Source organism: Phoxinus phoxinus (assembly GCF_949152265.1).
Source record: "Phoxinus phoxinus genome assembly, chromosome: 1".
Taxonomy (NCBI): domain Eukaryota; kingdom Metazoa; phylum Chordata; class Actinopteri; order Cypriniformes; family Leuciscidae; genus Phoxinus; species Phoxinus phoxinus.
Genome location: NC_136876.1, coordinates 8,409,323 through 8,432,407, shown reverse-complemented (window position 1 = coordinate 8,432,407; position 23,085 = coordinate 8,409,323). Strand labels below are relative to the sequence as shown.

Below are 23,085 nucleotides of genomic sequence, written 5' to 3'. Positions count from 1 at the left end.
TTCCTCTCTCGAGTTTTTGACTATAAAAGAATTGGCCATGGACCCATTTAACATTGGAGTCAATGTGCATGTCCGAAAATGTCATTAAAACAGCCAATAATGTTCATTTACAAAACTGTGCAACTCACCGAGTGATTAGTGATGTTAGTTGATGTTCCAGAAACAAAAAGTGTTGCGAAATACAGTTTCTGTCGTGTTTTATTCGTCATTTTGTAAAATCCCATTGAATTCTGTTGAAGGACTGAGTAGAGTTGGGGTACTCGAACTCGGACTCGGACTCGAGTCCGGTCTCGAGTCCAATTTTGAATGGACTCGGACTTGTCACGCACTCGAATGAATTTGTACTCGGACTTGACACGGACTCGGGACATTTTAGACTCGGAAAAATGTCCGAGTCCAGTCGAGTCCGGGCACTGGATGACACAAAACGAAATTTTGTGAATTTTTTTTATTTAAAAACTAAACGAAACAACGTTGTTTCAGCGTTGAGCATTGTAGCCAATCACAGTTAAGTGCATAAAATCAGTGGCAAATCAGAGGCGTTTTAGAGTCCGCATGCGAATAATTCGCTCAAAATGTATGTTTAGAATCAGCACAGCTTTATCCTTTCGCAAATCCCCTCATAAACAACAAAGTCTCTCTAGACGCAATATAAATAAGATATTCACTGTGCAGTGCGGACAACTTCAGTCAGTGTTTATGACGAGAGGTTTAGGGAGAGTGCCGAACGCGGTAAGTGATGGCTTAAAGGGAGCGCTGTTGACAATCTAAATAGTTTTGTTTTTCATACTTCTAGAGGACCAGTGGTTACGTTCACACTGTAAATTATAAAGAGTGATAACTGCATTTAAATGTGGGATTGAATCCACTTAATTTTTGTCCTTTGAGTCATGAAATTGCGATGATTTGACACATAGCAACATAAGAACGTGATAACCATAGCAACATTTTGGCGTCTAATAATGTTATCATTTTTGTTGCATTTATACTTTAGTCATAAGTTTACATACTCCTTGCAGAATCTCTAAAATGTTATTTTTATATGTTTTTTAATAAGACGGATCATACACATTGTTTCTATTTAGTACTGCCCTGAAAAAGCTTTTTCACAAAACAGATGTTTAATAGCCTAAATAAAATACAAACACAAAATAAAGACAAATTACATAGGCTCGATTTTAATTTTGTGTCATTACCTGAATGATCCAGAACTTTTTTTTCTTTTCTTTTTTTTTTTAATGGTTGAGGAAAAATCATCCAGCTCCTGCACATTCTTTGCTTTTCCAGCATCTTCTGCATATTTGACTCCTTACTAGCAGTGACTATGATTGTAAGATCCATACTTTCACACTGGTGACAACTGAGGGACTCATACACAACTATTACAAACCCTGCAAACATTTAGTGATGCACAAGAAGGAAGCATCCGTTAAGAGCCAAGAGGTGTAAACTTTTGAACTGGATCATTGGTGTAAATTGGTCTTATTTGTTTAAAAATGCATTCATTAATTTAGTCCAACCATTCAGAGGCTAAATAAGATATTAGCATGTACAACACAATAAGAAAAATTTAAACATCATCATCTTGCTCAAAAGTTTACCCCTGGCTCTTAATGCATCGTGTTGCATTATTAAGCATAACCTTGCAGATTCTAAAAGATGTACAATAGGTAAACGTATGACTGTAACTATACATTGCAATCATTTTGTAAGGTTTAAAATATTAATTTAAGAGCTCAGTGTTGAGACCTTTCGCCGGGATTTGATTGACAGGTGATCTGACCAATTATAATGCAGATACACGCCATTTTTGTTCGACAAACAAACCAAATCAGTTAGTAGATTAAAGGCAGTGGACTTGAACTTTCTTTTTTAGAAATGTGTGCTATAACTAGAAGAGATTATCAGTTCACGTGCTGTTCGAACTGAGGCCTACACATTAAAGCACCACAAAACAGTATTTATCGTTTGAATTTCATAAAAATTAAAAAAAATTGAAAGCTGAGACTTTATTTCAAACCAAAAGTACCCTGCTCTAGCCTAGAAATCTAGACGCCCCTAGCGGCAGCAAAATGTATTTTGCAGCCAGGGCCAGTCTAGCAACTCTCAATACACATTCTAGCAGCAAAAACCCAGATTGGGTCAGGCCAATCACGTCTTGTATAGAGCATGCGGGGCGGGCTTAACATATGACGACAGAGTTGCGACGGCTGGCATAGGCACTTGTAAACAAAGAATGGCGGCAGCAGCTGTCGAACAGCAGTCTTTCAAATCGGCTTTGGCCGCGACTCTGGAGGACTTGGAGTTAAGTTTCTCTTTAAGAAAAGAGCAAAAAACGGCACTTAAATCATTTTTAAAAAAGGAAGATGTGTTCGGAGTTTTGCCGACTGGATACGGAATAAGTTTAATATACCAATTAGCTCCGCTGGTGGGAAAACGCACCACGTCACCTTCTTCGTTGCTCTGATTGGTTGTAGCGCTATCCTATTGCGTGCAGAGGGATTTTGAGAGACAGCCGTTTATCCCGCCTCTCAGAGTAAGCCTAGTCTATGGACAGTGTCCAGACTAAACATCTTGATGTAAGTCTGGCTGGCCAGGCTAACCCTGCTCTGTCTGTTGGCACATTGTTAGTGTCCTCTTTGCTCCGACCGAGAACATGTGGAGTGAGAGAGGAATGGCTTGTCGGACGTAGCAACAGTAACCAAGAGGGGCGGGTCTTTGTGAAAGGTCAATTTCAAATCATTTAAATCTTTGTGGACTCGGCCGGACTCGACTCGGACTCGGATGTTAAGGACTCGGACTCAAGTCCGACTCGACCCTCTTTGGACTCGGACTTGGACTTGTACTCGGTTGTTAAGGACTTGGACTCGACTCGGACTCGACAAAGGTGGACTCGGACCCAACACTAGGACTGAGTGCTCGAAAATGACGAATAAAACACGACAGAAACTGTATTTCGCAACACTTTTTGTTTCTGGAACATCAACTAACATCACTAATCACTCGGTGAGTTTAACAGTTTTGATAAACGAACATTATTGGCTGTTTTAATGACATTTTCGGACATGCACATTGACTCCAATGTTAAATGGGTCCATGGCCAATTCTATTATAGTCAAAAACTCGAGAGAGGAACCATTGTCAAAAAAATGTTGTCCACCACTCTTGTTCATCCAAAACAAACTACAATATAGACTCAAGGTGTTAAATACCGGAATTATCCTTTAAGATACAGATCATTCTCAGGCTCACACCTCTCTCCAGCTGAATCAACGTTACATCAGCAAAAACTCAGAATACAGACAGAGAATATACAGCATTAATCTGTTAAATCATTAGGAACAGAATAAGAAATAAAGATTAAAATCGCCATTACAGTTCCCCACTAAATAATATTTTATAATTATATTTTTTTCACTAAATGGTCAGATTTATAGAATTATTGTGCACTCGTGATTTTTACTGCTAAATTATCTACTAGAGATGCTCCGATCAGCATTTTGGGGGCCGATCACCGAAATCATGATCTGTCGATTGCCGATCACAGACTGGCAGGGGAATGGGAATCTTTTATCTATAATCTAGCAGAGTTTGCACCATTTGTGGAAATGAAACAAACTATAAGGTGGCAAGAACGATTTCTTTCTGGAACAACCAATTATGCAAAACATCCCAAAACCAATAGGTGGTTTATCAGACAGAAATTCATGAAAGTCAAATTTAAGACAAATAACAAATAAAATTAGCATCAATATGCACTTTGTGTTTACATAAGCATTAAAATAATAACATAAAAATATGGCTAGATTTTAAAAGTGTCTTGCAACATCTACAAGTGCAAATAAAGTTTTGACAAAAAAGGTTTTATAAAAAGATAAACCTCACATATTTCAGCCTTTAAATAATTTTTTTTTATAAAAAGAATGAGTCAAAAAGATAAATTACTGACATTTACAATGCACATTAGCTTATCTTTTATTATTAATAGTAAAATTCGGTCCGATTTTCTCGTGGCGTCTGTCGTTGCTATGCAACCATGCACTGCGCTCTCCACAACGACAAAGAAGTTTTAGTAGCTTTTGCAGAATTCTGAAGTTGAAATTTTTCATCTCGCTGCGCCTGGAAAAAACGGCTGCATCGCTTCTATAATGAGCCGCTTGCCGCACGCCTATTTGATATAATGAACTTGAGCGCGCAAAAGACGCGATATGTGAACAGCCCCTTGACGAGCTCCCTCCAGTCAGGCCACGAGCTACTGGCAGCTCGCGAGCGCCGTGTTGGAGAACCCAGCTCTACAGCTCCGCTTTAGGCTACGACTACTTTTTTGCTACTTTGTAATGACTTTCTGCGGCCAGCGTTTCTGGAAATGAACAAGGGTAAACTCTGTTTTAGACCTGACTGAAATTTAAATACGTTCGAAGATGCCTAATCATGTTAGTGGTGTTAAAGGCACACTATGTAGAAATTGTACCTTAATATAACAGCTTCAAAGTAATTTCGGTGGTAAACAAACTCATAGTAGGGCGAATTATCCTGGTAGTAATAGACATAAGTCTAGAGGTTGTAAATAGTGTAAACGAGTAAAATTTGCAAACTATTATGATAAATTGGCCGTTATGATGTCATTAGACATGATTATTGCAATGTTATGATATAATGCGACATACATTTAACTTTATTGATGTCATCTGGCATTTTGTAATGTTAACATTACAATCAAAAAACACAAATTAAATGATACAGTAGGCCTAGACTATAGACTATTTACTTGTGATTTAGCTGCAATCATGTAAAAACATCAAACGCGGTAGGCTACTTTATTATTATAAAGTAATCTAACACTTGACAAATTTATTATTATCCTATTACCATCATCAGTAGTTCAGTAGACTCTGCAGTATACAGTAGCCTAATATTTGTATGAAATCGTGAAACATTACCTGGTCAATATCTTCGGAGACTATCTGTGCCTGTTCCATACCCCACGCTTCTTACGACAGTGCAAGTATTCCACAGCGACACTAGGGGTCGCTGTTTGACAAAAACGGAAAGCTGCATAGTGTGCCTTTAAAATGCCGTTGGTGGCTTCCACCTCGAGGGACTTCAGCACGACATACATTGCAAATGGCTATTTTTTGTCAGACACTTTGAAAAACTCATGTTGCCACTGGAAAGCTCCGGTCTGCTGTTGTGTGCCCGTGTGCCATGCATGCAGGTGGAAAAAACTTGCGCGAGTAATCACGTAATTACGTCACGTGATCGGCTTTTTTGATCTGCACTTTTGGGGTTCACCGATCAAGCTATTTTTAGCCAATATCGGCCGATCTTGATCGGTGGCCGATCAATCGGAGCATCACTATTATCTACTAATCTAGTTTATAATAGTATTTTTTGTCATAGATTATGATCATATATATATTTTTTTTTATAATGAAGTTGTATTTAGTACATTGTGTTTAATACAAGAGTGATTATCAGTTCAACACAGAGAATTATAGATAAAAAAAGATTATACTTGATAAAAAAAAAAAACTGCACTGGTATCGGATCGGTCGATACTCTGAATTTTTGGTATCGGATCTAAAAAAAAATAAGATCGTTGGATCCCTAGTTCTTATCACCGTCAAAATAAAAATCTGGCTACTACGTGAACATAAAAGATCACGATCTCTATGATTCGCTTGAAAAGTAGATTGTGGACGTCTTCAAGATCAAACATGATATAAATCTCTTGCTCTCTCTGCCGTGCACGCGCTACGTGGTTTGGAGCACAGTCTCTGTCTCGCGGGCGCGCTCGCTCTAGATTCTGGAGATTTTAACTAATTTGCGGGCATCAGTGAGCCGCTATCAATATGCGGGAAACTTGGGATATCTGCATTTCTATACTGAAATTATATCGGCATTATAATTATTGATTTTTCATTAGGCAATTTTTTTGGTGCTCCCTCAGCTCGCGTGATGCGCGTGGTGGGAGCGGCGGCGCTGTCACCCTGACATGACAGTGCGCAGAGTTTGCCTATAATGTAAATGACTTGTTATTTTATTCGAGTTTTCTATCTATTTGCTAAAAAATAAACTGAAATAGGCATTCATTAGTAGTAGGCTAAATAGCAGCATGTTGAAATGATGTGCCAAAATGCGTTTTCTATTAGGCTTCAATGAAAATATTGTACAGTAGCCTAGCTATCAGATAAGGCCAGGTTTGCCGAAGTGCGTTTAATTTAGGCTATTTATTTATTTTTGTCCCTGTGCGCCGATCGGAGTTCATTGCTGATATTCTGAGGTAAGAGCTTGGGTTTGAAAATTGGTCAAAAACATTAGTGCGGATGGATGGCGGACAGATGATGAGTTGTGTGATGCGGTTGCGGATTAAATAATAGCCCATCCGCGCATCTCTACCAATCACCGACAAGCAGGGTTTGGGGGGTTAGTGTGCGTACACATGAAGGGGGGTGTGGAGGAGAGTGAAGCATGAAGAGGGAAGTTAGAATTATATTCTCTTAAAGTTTGATATGGCCGACACACGACCAAAGAGACGACGTTCCGATGAACAAATTGCAAAAGAGGGAAAAGGTTAAGGAACGCACAAAGTCCCATAAACATTGGAAAAGCCTTCGAAAGGTGGCGAGAACTCCGCCGGCAGAGGGACTTCCAATCCGACATCCAGACGTCGCTCTGTTTTTGCTGGACAGGTAAATCCATTTTTTTGTTTTTCTAAATGGACGTTCGTGTTCACCTAACCAACACAAGGATATAATTTGCTAGATCTATGCAGTCAGCGCTAACTTTAGTGAATACAACATATAGGTTTATAGCAGCTAGCGATCAATCTCTATTGTAAATGATCAAGCAAACTCACAGTAGGGCGACAGCTTGTGTGAATGATTGTATTCACCCACTGTTTGTTATGAATTTGAACGTTCATTTATAGGCTATTGACAACTTTGACTAAATTTGTTTATGACGAAGCCGTTGTTTATGCTCACTGGGAAACGGAGGGAGGGGGAGGAGACGGGATGAGGATGAGGAGAAGGGAGGGTCTAGCTAGCCTCCGTTTTGTTTGACAATACTTTGAATGTCAACAAGAAGTGACGTCACCCAGCATCGCTTAGAGCAGCTTTAAAGGGGTCATGACATGTTTTTATTTTATTTTATTATTATGATCCCCTAGGTGCAATTATAGTATTACTATAGTTTTTTATTTTTTATTATTTTAAAATGTAGTGATTTATGACCTTTTCCCACCCTGTTTCTCATCCTCTGATTCAAACAGTCTGTTTTGGGGGTGTTTCCCCTTTAAGAGTTCAGTGTTAACGCCCACTGTTATGATTGGCTAACGTCAACGATTGGCTAACGTCATTAACGCCCCCAGACAGAACATTTGCGGATTCAGCGTATTTAAAAAAGTAGTTTAAAGTTTTAAATACATTACTTACAGTTTGCGTCGTCGTTGTTGAGCCCAGAATAGTCGCACAGACTTATCTTTGAGCAACAGTTTTCTGGCAAAGCCAGCATCATATTGGGATTTGTTCTCAAAACAGTCATCCTTCAAATGTATAGAACAAACGCTTAAACTAACACTGCCGTGACTGGGACGTGCGCAAAAAATAAAGTGCATCCATTTTCCCCTGACGACTGGATCTTTCGGCAGCGTATTCAAAGATGTTGTTTGTCCACAGCCAGGAACAGCACATCTGCGTGGCATCGTCATTTCCCTGTACACAGACCCACTCGCTGTCCGTCGACTGAACACTTGGGTTGTGAGGCGCGCGTCGATGATACGAAATGAGCGTAGTTGTCTTGCACTTAAAGCGTAGTTGTCTTGTGCTGGAGGCGGTCATATGCAAACGCTGGTACGTCACTTCGTACCGTGACGTCACTTCTTACCAGGATCCAGAACGAGCTGTATTTAGAGCTTGATTAAATAAATGATTCGTTTATAATGGGGAGGACGTCTTAAGCTATGAAACTTGCAGGACGTTTTAATGGTACAAAGACCTCTTATATACCAAAAGATCAAGGCAAATTTGGTTTCTCATGTCATGACCCCTTTAATGGAGAATGAGGAATAAACACCAACCTCTTTGTTCTTCAGGATCTTCAGTGCGTTTCATTCTGCAGGGTTCTGGATCACTCATGTTCTCACTGTCCTCTTTAATAAACTCAGTCTCTGCAGATTTCAGCTCTTCCTGATGCTTTCATGCTCGTCTTCACTTGTAGCTGATGGAAATATTCCAGTGTTTATTTGTGAAATCACTGAAGGCAGGATTTTTGTGTGAGGAGGAGCTTCACTGAACATGAAATTCTGTGTGGAAGAAGCAGATTAGCCTAAATCAACAATAAATCGGTTACTGAGCTTTAAAATAAATAAAAAATAAAGTACACATTCACGGTGACACATGTCCTCCAAATTATATAATTAAAGATACCATACGTACATCATTATACTGAAAAGAACAGTATCGACACAAAGAGCAATTCAATTTAAGCTCATTCAGTAACACTGCACTCACAAATGTGGAAATTCACAGATTGTATGCATTTCTTTTTTTTGTCTCTTTCTGTTGCTAACATTTCTATCCATATTATTTAATTCTGCCTCCTTATATTAACACACAAGATGATTTCTGTCTAGAAATATAGAAAAGAGAATATAATGTAAACTATAACAGTAAGAATGAAAAAATAAAATAACTACACTCGAGCATACTTTCTAATAACTAGCCTACATTAAAAGCAATAAACAAATTAAATGATTAACATTATGTAGCCTAGTAATATGCTAAACTTACAGTGTTAAAATCTTCTTTAAACAGAAATAGCATAAATCAATTTTTTAATGGTTTCAGTGTCTGTAATGTTGTTATGTGTAGATTTTAAATGTCCCACGTGGCTCATTGTATAGACAGTATGGAGTAGCATCTGTCCTGAATTTTAGGCTAGCCATCTAAAGTAACTACAAATTTGCAGTGTTGGGGAAGCTACTCTGAAACTGTAGTTTGACAAGCTACAAGCTACTCGTAAGTTAAAGTAGTTAAACTACAGTCAAGCTACCCTTTTGGAAAAGTAGTTAGCTACACTACAAGTTACTATCAAAAAGTAGCTAGCTACATTGAAACTTTTGATTTTTTTGAACAACGTATATTATAAATAACTGAATAAGTGTCTGAGGAATGTTTTAAGTAAAATATTTAGTGTTTAAAACGATGCAATACAATTATGATTTCAAAGAGTATTGTTTTATTACACACTACACTCAAATATATCAGACTGTTAGTCAAAAGTGCAAAATTGCAACAAATATGAACTTGGACAAAAAAGGCCATGGGTAATTAACATTAGTTGTTTCTCCATCCTTCAAATCTGCCGCCACGTCTTGCTCCATCATGGATAATATGGGTGTGTCAACCCACTTCTGTACGTCAGTGAACCGTTAGCCGCAAGATGCAAGATTAAACAACAGGTGGCGGTAATGGCAAAAAAATGTCTCTTTGAGGGGATCCGGATCTTGGCGATCTGTTTTTGGCTCTTTTTAAATATTTACCAGTAGTCAGTTTTAAGAAGCCAGCTTGGGGACATCTCAGTTTAGCCTGGAAATAATCACTGGGAGGAATGATGAGGTGAGATTTGTAGTCAAATAATTAAAACTCAGATATCACACACCAATATCTGAGTTTTAATTATTCTGAAATATTGATTATTACCTCATTTGTCATGTGTGGCCATATAGGGTCGCACAACATCCATCTGCTTAGACAGTGACATCACTATTTTGGATTTACCAAAGTGTGTGTATTTGTAAAGCTACGTTGACTATGTTATTCATACCTACTCACAAATAAACATCAAAAACAAAGCCGGCTGCAAAATTTCTGTGCAAAACAGCTTTTACTAAAACACTTCCACACAAGAACATTGTTATCACACAAGAACATTTTGATAGAAAACAAAAAATATTTAAAGTTTTAAATATATACTGTAGATAAAATTAGAATAAATAAAATGGAACACAACTATCATCACACAACACCCCTGCGCTGGGTGCGCCCCTCCCCCTATAACTGTTCTGTCTCGCGGAGGACTAATTTGTGTGCATCTGTGTGAAACACGCATAGGAAAAAAAGAACGACAGAAAGAACGGCTCCCCTCCAGCCGCGACTCGGCTCCCATCGTTCATGTTTATGAGCCGTTCAAAAGAATCGGTTCGTTCACGAACGTCACAACTCTAAAAGAAGAATATCCTGGCATCGCGCTGATTCGCGCAGGCTCGACAAACCGCAATGTAGCTTTTGCTCGCGCTACACCGCTACTTGCTGCAAAAAGTAGTTAGCTACTGGAAAAGCTACACTGTTTAAAAAGCAACTGAGTTAGGCTACTGCCAAGCTACTGAAAAATGTAGTTAAGTTAGTAGCGTCGCAACTTGTTTAACTACTCCCCAACACTGCAAATTTGACATGTCAAAGATATGTCAGAGATATAACATTGTAAACTTGATATCGGTTTGCATCAATTCCCCTCACAGATCGCGAGAGTATAGCAACATTATCACTACAAACATCGAAACAATCATTCACACAAAATTCAATCAATTGTTTAAGTCAGCAAACACACAAACAGCACTGTACTCGATTCAAACGAGGCAGAAACGGAATCTTATATTGTTGGATAAACAAACTGAGTAAAGTGTGTCTTACAATTGCTTAAAAATACGAAATGTGAACTGCTCACCTCTCATCAGAAGACTCACTCGCTCGACGCTGACTGCGCGCGCTAGTGATGACGTCACCGGCAGATAGTCAGAAAAGCGCCACTATAGAGCATCACAGTAGAGGTCTTCACGGGTCCAAAAATTCTTACCCGAACCGGAAGGGACCCGTAATTTGCTACACCGAACCGACCCGGACCCGACTATTATTTCAAAAGCTGGACCCGGACCCGTGCAGACCCGATACATTTTTTGTAAGCTGGACCCGAAACTGCCGGGAAGACACAGACCCGACTGGACCCGATTGTCACATTTTCCACCTTAAACTGCTATTACAAGTCAATAAACCTGTTGCGAAAAATTACAACTTTTTGTCTTACCTAATTTAAGGAGCCGTAGCAGCGTAACGTTAGTAGTCTCTCCATCCTTTCCTTGTAACGTTACGTTACCTGACTGGCTGTGATGCATTACAATCCTTCGGCTCCGACAAGAAAGTTATCCATGTTATTCCTCTCGTTATTCCACCAAGTCCAAGCTTAATCCTTGTTATTTCAGCTTCAAAAGTCCACATGATGTCACGGACTCACGGTGACGGATGACAAATTAAACGAGTTAGCTGCTAACTCGCACAATAACTTTTGGCTGTTTGCCTTTTTGAACTATAATAACGATTGCTCGTTCAGTGCCATGGCCGCTGCGCTGACGTTATTTATCATCTCCGTGCTCTCTGCTCTGCATCATCGAGTCTGAATCTGACCACTAAAACTTTAAGATTGAACAAAACGATTAATTGACATTGTAAAATCTAAAGTGCGGTTTGGCTGTCCCTCACTGAAGCTCTGCTTCTGGTAACTGGTTGCCATAGAAACATGACACGCGCTTGACTGCAAATGCGCGCTAGCTGGATGGATCAACCTAAAATATGCTTTTTAACGCAATTTATTTTGAGTGTCAAAGTAAACATTCATGTTACAGTTCACCTCAGATTATGTTACTGATTTAAAATATATTAAATATGAGTGTGACAAGACGCATTTTTGAGATTTGATGACTCGCACGGGTATTACACACAATGTTAAACAGACCCGGGACCCGAAGTAATAGATTCGACCCGACCCGGACCCGGCTGATCATTTAAAATATAGACCCGAACCCGTACGGGTCCCGGGTCGGGTCCCGGGTCAACGGGTCAACGGGTTCACCTGAAGACCTCTACATCACAGTCCCGCCCACAGCCGGTGCCGGAAGTAAAAATTCAATACAATTTCTCCATAGACATTTGGGGTATAAGCCATAAAAACGTAACCATACATGGTAGACTTAAAACCAGCAACGGCTGTACTAAGCGATTGTATATGCTCATATAAACGCCAAAAGTTCATGGGGCACTAACCTTGATTTGAGATAAATGCCTTTTATTCGCGATGTCTTGGATAAGTACTTCATTACCCACAATCCTAAACAATCCCACAATCCCACAGTGATGCATCTGATTGGTGGATATCGTGTAAACCCAAGGGGGTAATCCATCCACCGGAAACTGAAGCCTCCGCGGGCGCCGCCATTGTAGCAGAACTTCACCTGCTGTTAGCATTCCATTGACTCCCATTCATTTTTGCGTCACTTTGACAGCGAATAACTTTACATCTGAGGCGTCCAAAGACTCCATTTAGCCATTATTTATTTCTAAAGAAACTCGACAATGTATAAAAGGCTCCATTACCTTGTACCTTACGTTATGGCCCCGTAGAAGCCGTTTTTGTAAAAATAGGCTAACGATTGCGTCATAACTCAAGCGACTCTCTGTCGCACCGTAGAGAAATTACCGTACAGACCGGCGTAGAAGCTCGCAGGCAATCGGGGGAACGTGGAGGCATTAAGTCCGATAAAGTGAAGCGAGAAGCCCATAGAGAGTGATAAAGTTGATCCTGCTGCTAGCTCATGGACAGCTAATACTCACGCTCTCCGTCTCTGCGAGATTCGGAAGGGAATGATTCAGATTTCTCTCCGCACAGCTACTAGAAGACTGACAGCTGTTAGACACGTTGCTCACGTGTTCAAGCTCAGTTTGAGCCTGCGCAGTTCGCCTGGCGATCAGGAAGTGAGTGCTTCAAATGGGCTTCACTTTTCTTCGTTGAAGTCTATGGGGTCGCTGTGTCCATCTTATATACTGTCTATGAAGGTCAGAGCGTTGCCATGGAAGCAGGATTCTAACAGTAGAGACCAGAGCCCGTCTACATTCTCTGGTAGAGACTTGAACGGACTGTTTTCTTTAGCGGAAGCCATATAAATAGTTTTTAAATAAATACATTCCTTTTTAAATTAATATTTTGTGTCAAATTATTTATTTATTTGGTAGGTAGCCATGTAATAAGCGGGATAATGTATAGCGAGTTGGTTGTTATAGCGAATACAACTCCCTTCAGGCTTTGCTTCGGGCTCATAATCAGCCTTTCGCGAGTTGTATTCACTATAACAACCTTTACATTATCCATTACTTATCGTTCACTTTAGATAGGCTACTGTAGCCTTCATATGGTATGAGTCATATCAAGCATTTTATGATGCCACTGTCAAAACAATATTAAGCCTAGGCATACCTCTTCATGCATTTACTGAACATTTGTGTAATAATTCATGGCAAGTTAATAAACTGAATATGACGGTCCAAGAGCAGACCATGCAGCGGTCCATGCATCAGACCGGTGGCGCTGTGCACTTTCTGGTTTGCTGACCATCACTTTTTAATTTTCACTTGTTGTGGATATTAAGAAAATACATTAAATGTTATTACAATTAAGGATGAACTATAACATCATGAAAATGAGCATGGACCTCAACCTGTCCTGTCAGCAGAGTGTCCTGTGTCATAAAGGGCTTTGAAATAAACACACAAACTAACGTTACACACTGACTGAACACACGTGTGTTGATGACTGAGCTGCACCATGTTGCTAACGCTATCGTTAACCGCTTTCACACACGCACACAATATATTATTATTTTTATTTACACGATTATTACTGAAATAACTGCTATTAACTACACATTTACTATATAAAATTCACTCAAAAGGCTCTTTCGCGGTTGTGGCTTCAGTGAGGCGCGGTGGTTTATGGGATGAGTAGTTCCTTCGCTCGGAAATGAAAATATGTACACAGTCTTGTACCTTTGCCTTTTTTTGGATTTTCTCTTCGTTTTTTTACTCGAAATGATATGTTGTATGCTTATGAGTTCAGCCATAGCTGGTTATCCTCAGACATGCTCTAAAACTCTTTCGATACGGATTTTTCCAAAAGTCAATGGGAGAAATGAATGGGAAATTTACTTCCGGCACCAGAGCTCTCTCGGGCTGTGGGCGGGACTGTGATGCTCTATTCTCAGTAATGTGTGGAGCAAAATATTGTTTATTACATAACACTTCATGGCTTTCACTTTCAGATATTAATGTATACATTTTCCTGACGAAAATACAACCAGCAGACAGTAGTTGTTGATAAAATATTAAAAGATAACAAATTACAACATTTTACCAATTAGAAGCAAATACAAAAATTTCACTAGTAAAAGTGAAAACTTATGAGATGAGTTTAAAAAAAGTTAAATAATTTTGGATTGGGATTTGGATTGGATTTGGATTTAACAGCAGAATTGATCTCTTTTTGCAACACTGAGTCATTATTTTCCTGTTTATCACTGTAAAGCCTGGATTCGAATTACGTGGGAGCCAGCTCCCAAGAAAGCAGTAAAATCATACACCTGTGGGGGTCTCTAAAAATTATTAGCACACACATTCCCTGGTTTTTAATTAAAACTAAAATAATATAACATAATTTATTAGGTAATACATATATATATATATATGTACTTTTAATTAGATTTGCGTCTGAAAAGAGTGCACCACTCGTTGTTTTCTTAAGGAATTTACAGACTGTTGAATTTATAAACAGGTACAGTACATTTTATTTATCGTGCCATTTATACGCCAAAAATAGTTATTTTTTTTGCATGTAAATGAAACGCAATGCAAACCCCTTGGGTAGGGGTGTGTGGAGAACGTGCGTATTTCCAACGCTATCTCACGACCAATTCGTACGAATTTGTACGAGTGATTAAAAGGTGGCTAATTCGTACGAATTCGTACGACCTCACTCGTACGAATTTGTACGATTTGTCTAAACCCACGTGATGGGTAGGTTTAGGGGCGGGGTCAGGGGTAGGTCATTCGTATGAATTCATACGATTTTGGCAACTCGTAAAATATGTACGATTTAGCAAAAAACTTACAAATTCGTGAGGTCGTATGAATTGGTACGAATTAGCCACTTCGTAAAATTCGTACGAATTGCCGTAAGATCGGGCTGGTATTTCACACCATAAAGTCGTATCATATGCACGCAAAAAAAACAATTTTTGGTGAATAAATGGTACGAGAAATAATTTCGTGCTATAGATGAGCACTTTCATGAGAGTGTGGCAGGAGAGTGGATCCTCCTTTTCACCTCACGATGATGGTAAGATATATTTCTTTCTTTTATGATTGTTTGGTAAGTTACTGATCTGAATAGAATTTCGACATTACGCTTGTCCGGGACACGTGCGTGTGTTTTTTAAGTTTGTACTTGCCCAACCAGACAAAAATGTATCATATTATCATGCTTAACACTGAGAATTTGAATAATTGTAATGTGATGTTGCAGATGCAGATATCTAAATCAGAGAATATCATACAGGTTCGGGAGGTTGGTGGGTCGATTATTTATTTTTAACAGCACATTCGGGGGACTCAAAGTACACCAGATTAATGAATTTATCTTTAAAATGTACAAAATTTTCTTCATGCCCCCGGACCCCCCTACAGGTACGGAGCTCAACCCACAAAAATACTACAAATGGCAGACAATATAATCACGACATGGAGGCGCCAGTGCACCACGGTCGCTTGCCTTGCTCGTGAACTGGAGCGCATCTCATCATAAATTATCCGAAACTCAGTGTATTATTATAAATATACGTACTGCAGGCTAATAATAATTGTGCCCTCCCATGCATTTCATATGCCCCCCTTCTGGCGATGGCACTGCACACACCGCCTGCTCATAGGCTACTTTTTTTTTTTTTTTTTGAGACCCCCACAAAGATTAAATCATAATTCGAACCCTGTGTAAAGCTGTCTGCAATCTGTAGCCTACTGTATAAAGCGCTAGAAATAAAAGTTACTTGACTTGATTAGGCTATGTTCAGACTGCAGGTGTAACAGGATTGGCTTGTGGGGCCCACATGGGTTTGACCTGGGCTATCTAACTGGGACCAAGACAGTTGCTGTAGAATCACAGGAAGAAAACAAAATGAATAACATATCACCTGTACAAAACTCACACACAATATTAGTGAGTTAAGCCACTGCATGATGATTATATTCTTATCATCAATCAGATTATAGCATCTGATTGCATTTTCTTTTGCTGTTCTCAACATAACAATCAGACACAACTGAACAGAGAAAAACTAATGTTAAAAAGTCAAGAGCCCAACTAAAGCAAGTGCTGATCTCTATAATGGTGGCATCAAACCAAACTATTATTTTCAATAAATCATCAACATCTTAACCTCTGTTAATTTTCAAGAAGAACTTCTGTAGACGTCTGACAGAAATTAAGTCAACCTGGTTAGTAATAAGTGAAGCTGGTAATGCTGTTTGTGGAGTTGTTTAATCAGATCTTGAGAGATTTTATGTATTTTATCTTCAGTTGATTTCATCTAAGGCTGTGGCTGGAAGTAGTTGTGTTTCTCTTTCCTTCAGTGATTCTGCTTGTTAACAGCAGGTGTTCATCACTAATGCTCAATCATTATTCAATCGAGAGGGGTCAGCTGAGGTGGCTCGAGCATCTGTTCCGGATGCCTCCTGGACGCCTTCCCGGGAAGGTGTTCCGGGCGCGTCCCACCGGGAGAAGACCCCGGGGAAGACCTAGGACACGCTGGAGAGACTATGTCTCCCGGCTGGCCTGGGAACGCCTCGGTGTCCCCCCGGAAGAGCTAGAGGAAGTGGCTAGGGAGAGGGAAGTCTGGGCATCCCTGCTTAGACTGCTGCTCCCGCGACCCGGCCCCGGATAAGCGGAAGAAGATGGATGGATGGCATTATTCAATCACTTAATTATCTCATTAACTCCAACACTGATATGTGTTACATTTAACAGCCTGTAGTGTGCACACTGAGCAGTGTTCATTTCATCTGGGCAAACCCATGTGGGGCCTACATGGAAACCGGGTGCAAAACTGTCTGGGTCCCAGTTAGATAGCCCAGGTCAAACCCATGTGGGCCCCACATGGCTGTGCTGGCTGGGCAATTCGCGCTTAAGGATAGATTTCTGTTGACAAAACATAGCGGTGATCAAATTCAGAAATCACACTTGCACTTGTTTGCAGTCATTCACTCTCTCGGCTGGTACGAATCTAAATTACTTCCAATTACACTGACTACATGAACAATTATACAACAACAAATTTGAAACACATGGTCTGTACTTGTTGGCAACACATATGATCAGAATCTGGAATCACACTCACACATGTATTATCTTTGCACGTCTTTGTATTATTTTAATCTAATGTTGCCGGTGTCTCTTAACTCCCCTCACACAAGCGCTTGTCAATGTGGACTGTTGCAGTCTCTGGTGTTTTTTGTCGTTTTATTTAGTTCTCAATTTGTTCTCTTTAGTTTAGTTTTCTACTGTGAAACAACGGCCCGGGTCAGTGTTGCCACCTTGTGGAACAATTAACAAATTCATAGCACATGTGAAGTTGTAATATGCAGAAGAAAGACAACACAAGCTAACTCCAAATGTCTATCTTTAAAGGGATACTTCACCTCTGGGAAGATGAATGTGTATTTAAAATGGGTCATTTATGTAGATTTTTTGTATTTAGTAGAAATGTGAAATTATTCTTGAATTTGGAGCCTTCTAGACTGAGAAAAGCCAGAAAATTTATTTGTGGCTCATGTGGATGAAAGACAACAACTCCCAGAATGCACTTGCTTCACTGCCCTACGAGGCCACTCCCAAGCCACGCCAATTAAACAACAAGGCTAGGCTACTAGTGAGTCTCCGTGACGAGTCTGCCTGGGATTTCGAGATCGCCAAAAATGTCTGGGATTCGGCTTTTGCGTTCTACAGTCGCCATTCATCATGTTTACTGTGAAGAGCAGGACTAGACTGACGGCCGCGGGAGAACGGCGCGAGGCCGGTGGCGTGATTACTGATGAGCGGCAGCAGTCTCGTATCTCTCATGGAGGAGCGGGAATTTTCTTAGCAATGTTAGAACGCACATGAACCGATCACTTGTTTAGCGTTCTACAAAAAAAAATCAGTTAGATTGAAACAAAAGGTGTGCATGTAAACAATGAATGGCGACTGCAGAAAGCAAAAGCTGAATCTCGACGGCCGGACATGTCTGGGAAAAGAGGATGGTAACCCCTACTACTCAGCTTTCTCCACAGATTTAGAGCCTGTTAGCTTAGCTTTCAAATAAAAGATGGCTGACACTCGGTGTACATTCGGTGAGTGAGATCCCACCCTCTATGGGCGGGTTGAAAACATGCGGATCTAGCGCCTTCTACTGGCTGTAGTCTCTAGCCTCTGGCCAAAAAATCCTCAGATGTCGGAGGCTTTTTTACAGACAAAAAATACATCTCTTGTCTCTGGGGGATATGAGGGAGGGAAGCACTGTAATTTGAAATAACTACAGGTTTTTGATACAAAGCTTAATGCTAAATCCTGAAGTATCCCTTTAATGTAGGAAGCATCAGTCAACAGTGCATCAGCATCTCAACAACTCTACTTCTTCATCATCTCTCTAGGTTCTTCTTATTAGGTTTTACTGCCCTCTAGCCGTCATACTCAGTGTTAAAATGATTCACAGAACAACAGGGTTGCCAACTCTCACGCATCTGGCGTGATACTCACGCTTTCAGCATCAATCTCACGCTCTCACGCACAGACAAGAAATGTCACGCCAAAATCCATTTTTCTCCCCTCTCAATCCGTAAATTTTCTATTGATGACTGACTATATTGACTGTGTACAGTGTATTAATGACAGGAGAGGAGTTTAGCTGAGCCCACAGCTGTAACATTTGCCAACAACGTTCTCACTGCAGTATTTGCTGATCGTTGATTCGCTGAAAACCTTTGCACGTGATAGGTCAGTTGCGTGTGAGAAGTTAGTTCAGAGAGAGTTCGGAGCATAGGTTCGGAGTCGGAGCCACTGATGCGCGTTTGAAAGTTTGGATGACAATCAAGATAAGCAGATAATAAAATAGTGTGCCTTGTCACTACAGACGTAGCCTTGCCTAATCAGTCTGTGTGCCGAGAGTACCGTTGTCCGAGAGCGCGCTCGACAGTGCGCGAGTGAGATCGAGTGTGTCCGAGAGCGCGCTCGACAGTGCGCGAGTAAGATCGAGTGTGTCCGAGCATAATATAGTTTGTTTATAAATTAAATATACATTTCCGCATTAGGATGATCTATGTAGCCTATTGGTATAATCTGCAGCGTTAGTTTACATGGTTATAAAATAAAACTCCAAAATAACCTGCTGGGAACGTTCAAAGAAAACATCTTTGTTTGACCGGTTGTGAACACGTGCGGCAAACACGACTAGAATTTGGCTTAAATAACCTCTGATGATGACCTGTAGGTTATAAAAATAAAACCCCAAGATATTATATTTTATTATTATTATTTATGTTGGAACATTGTTCAGTATTATATTGAGAGCACTTTTTGTTAGTGTATACAATGTTTTATAATAATAATTTGTTCTATTTAGTGTCCATTGCATTCATTCAACATATTTAATATTGGGGGTATTTCTTTTTCTTTTTTTTTAAGTAACGAAATTACTTTCCCTGGTAATTAGTTAGTTTTGTAATGATGTAACTCAATTACTAACTCAGTTACTTTTTGTGAGAAGTAACTAATTACTTTTTTAAAGTAACTTACCCAACATTGCTCAAATGCGGATGCTGAGCGAACCTTTTCAGTTATTGGCCTAAACAAGACTGACACCAGGAACAGACTTGTCACTTGATGGCACCCTGTCATCAATGACAATGAAAATGAGCAGCCTTCCCAGTCAACACTTTGATCTCACAGTGATCTCTCCATATGATCACAATGTGAGGTCACAGTGAGTTAAAAGTGTAACCGCACTGTGCACTCACTGTGTGCTCTTGACCCTTATATTATTAACTTTAGATTTTGCTTGTCTGCAGTTACTGATTAATAACAGTCAGATGAACAAAGAGAATTTGTGATCTGATGGTGTCGGTTATGTTTTGGCATAATCATATTGTGATCTGAGATGATTAAAACATATTTAGATAGTTTAGTTTAACTTGGTAATACAGCAGCTCTATGTTTCTAAAACATATGATTTTCAGTATTTTTAATGTGATCCAATTATAGTTGATCAAAAACACAGACATCAATAATCAGCCTGTGAATCTCAACAATGGTGACAATAATAAAGCATGTTGCAGCGGCTGCCACCAATCAACTCATTAATGGCTCCCATCATGCATTGCGGAATTAATAGTAATTTCCTTTACCTAATTGAATATTTTGCTCATCACCATTGTTGAGATGCATATAGACTGAATCTTCATGTCTGTGTGTGCCTAAAATGAGTTTTTTTTTTTCAAAACAACTTTAAAATAAATTATTCAGTATTTATTTATCAAAAATTCTGGATATTTATGTAGAATCACAGTTATGCTGTAATAAACAACTTAAAACTAAATCAGAAATAAGGGTTCAGTGATCAAGTTCAAATTATGATTGTCATAACATAACCAATAGATCACTTTTTTTCTTTGTTCATCTGTCTGTTATAATAACAGCAGGCACACAAAATCTAAAGTTAATAATATAAGGGTCAAGAGCCCAACTAAAGCAAACACTGATCTCCATAATGGTGGCTTACAATTTGTGATTTTGTCCTTCAGTGATTCTGCTTGTTATCATCAGGTGTTCATCACTAATGCTCAATCATCACTTAATTAATAACTTAATTATCTCATTAACTTTAACACTCTTGAGTGTTCATTTAACACTCATATTTTAACACTTTACACTCTTGAGTGTGGACTCATATAAACTCCCAGGAGTGTTAGTTTAACACTGGAGATTTTGCTGTGTATATCCTTCACATTTTCTCTTTCTATAACAAACACAACAGCCAGAGAGAAACTAACATCAAATAGTCAAGGCCAAAGAGCCCAACTAAAGCAAACACTGACCTCCATAATGGTGACCAAACCAAACAACTACTTTCAAACCAACTTCGACATCTAAACCTCTTTTAAGAGGATCAGTCCTGTGTCTGCTGGGAAACTTCCCGCTAAACCCTTATAATAATGTTAGGGGATAATGTTCTATCAATGTAATCACTAAACATTTTAAAAATGTTTTTAGAGACTGTTATCCTACTTTTTAGGAGAACATTCTGGTAACAAAAATAAAATTACTACAGAAACCATAACATAATATAATGCTCTTAAAACATTTATAGAACAATAACATTTCTAGCTGGGATGAGCTCATATTGCGGCCATGAGCACACAGTGAGTGCGCTGTGAGGTTACACTTTTAGCTCACTGTGAACTCACATTGCTCACGTTGTGACCACATGATGAGATCACTGTGAGATCACCATGTTGACTAAGTGGTAAAAAGAAAGCATCTCAAGGATCAGACACAACGTGTGCAAGTAGAGCAGTGAAGAGTAGATTCTCAGAGCTCTGACAGGGCAGAGCAAATTAGCCTCCCCATCCTCAGCAGAAGGGGGAAGGGCTAACAGCGTGATAACCTGTGCTCTGAACAGTGTTGAGAGCACTTAGGATATATAGCCATGTCTGGGTTTGAGGATGACCTTGGAGTCCTCTAATCCAAACTCCAGACATGAAGGGCTCAAAGAGAGGGCCTGCAGATCCCCCACTCGCTTGATAGATGTCAATGGGCCATTGGGATGCCATTAGGAGAGCAGTCTTTAATGAGAAAAGTTTAAGATCAACCGACTGGAGCGGTTCGATGGCTAACACGTACACTTTGAGCGTGGACGGGGAACAGCCCGCATCCAACAGCTTCTGCGGGAAGGAGAGTATCACTGATACCTCACATGACCCAGGATCAAAAAGTTTTTACAAGCACCAGCTGGAAAACCCTGACCACTTCTGAGTATAAAGGCGCCTAGTAGACGGGGCCCTAGCCTCAGTGATAGTGTTTAAAACCTTCTCAGGAAGGTCCCTGGGTACCCGTTTAAGGGCCACACATGGAGGGCCCATAAGTCGGGTCGCGGATGCCATATCGTCCCTTTCGCCTGTGTGAGGAGATCCTTCCTCAGCGGAACCGGCCAGGGGGTTCTGTCCGATAACTGAACCAGCTCTGGGAACCACGGTCTGGATTCCCAGAGCGGGACTACTAGGAGGGTTGGGCATCCGCTCTCCCTGACCCATTCTATGACCTGGGGAATCATTGAAACGAGAGGAAACGCATAAAGGGGACGGTTGGGCCAGAGGTGGGCGAAGAACGCTGCGCAGTGGGTGTTTATTCTCGAGCCGAAAAGGTCGTCTTCGGCCTTGCCGAACTCACTCCATATCAGACTGACCATCTGTGAGTTAAGGGACTACTCGCCTTGGGGAGTGTTGCCCCGTGAGAGTATATCCGCACCCAGATTCTGAATGCCAGGGATATGTGCCGCTCTCAGAGAACTCAGGCTGGTCTGTGCCCACAAGAGGAGGTCCCTCGCTATGGCGTACAGGTTGCCTGACCTGATGCCGCCCTGGCGATTTATGTAGGCCATCACTGACGTGTTTTCCGTGCGGACTAAGACGTGGTGCCCCCTGAGGTTTGACAGAAAAGCTTTGAGGGCCAAACAAACTGCTTTCATTTCCAGACAGTTGATATGTAAGCTCTTTTCCGTGCTCGTCCAGAGGCCGGAAGTAGGCTTGCCCTCGTGCAGCGCTTCCCAACCTTGGTTGGATGAGTCTGTAAAAATCACATTCGTCCGGGAAACTACTCCCATGGTCACTCCCTCTTGGTACCAGTTCTGAGCCCGCCAGGGAACCAGGGTCCGTAAACAACCGTGATTCACCATGATGCGCAGGCTGCCTGACTTCCATGCATGTGTTGGCACTCGGCGCTTGAGCCAGTGCTGCAGCGGGCGCATGCGCAGTAATCCCATACGGAGTACTGAAGATGATGCTGCCATGAGACCGAGAAGTTTCTGAAATTTATTTAGAGGTGCGCGCTCTCCAGCATTGAACGAGGCAGCTGGTTACAGAGTCGATAACTGTGCCCAGAAAGACCACGCTCTGGCTGGGG

At 40.4% G+C, this 23,085-nt stretch overlaps 2 protein-coding genes across 4 annotated transcripts in view; one reads left to right on the top strand and one right to left on the bottom strand.

The window, feature by feature from the left end:
- LOC307000351 (uncharacterized protein) overlaps positions 1 to 23,085 on the top strand; it is a 166,770-nt gene that overhangs the window by 70,804 nt on the left and 72,881 nt on the right. The window lies entirely within an intron of this gene.
- LOC307000506 (uncharacterized protein) overlaps positions 1 to 23,085 on the bottom strand; it is a 177,768-nt gene that overhangs the window by 93,458 nt on the left and 61,225 nt on the right. For 2 of the 3 annotated variants that reach the window (XM_079616141.1, XM_079616142.1), the window contains exon 1: positions 8,081 to 8,218. The exons of the other annotated variant lie outside the window; for it this stretch is intronic. In XM_079616141.1, coding sequence (XP_079472267.1) covers positions 8,081 to 8,138 — 58 coding nt within the window. In that variant the 5' untranslated portion in view covers positions 8,139 to 8,218. Of the gene's footprint in view, positions 1 to 8,080; positions 8,219 to 23,085 lie in introns of those variants that run through there. 3 annotated transcript variants of the gene reach the window in all.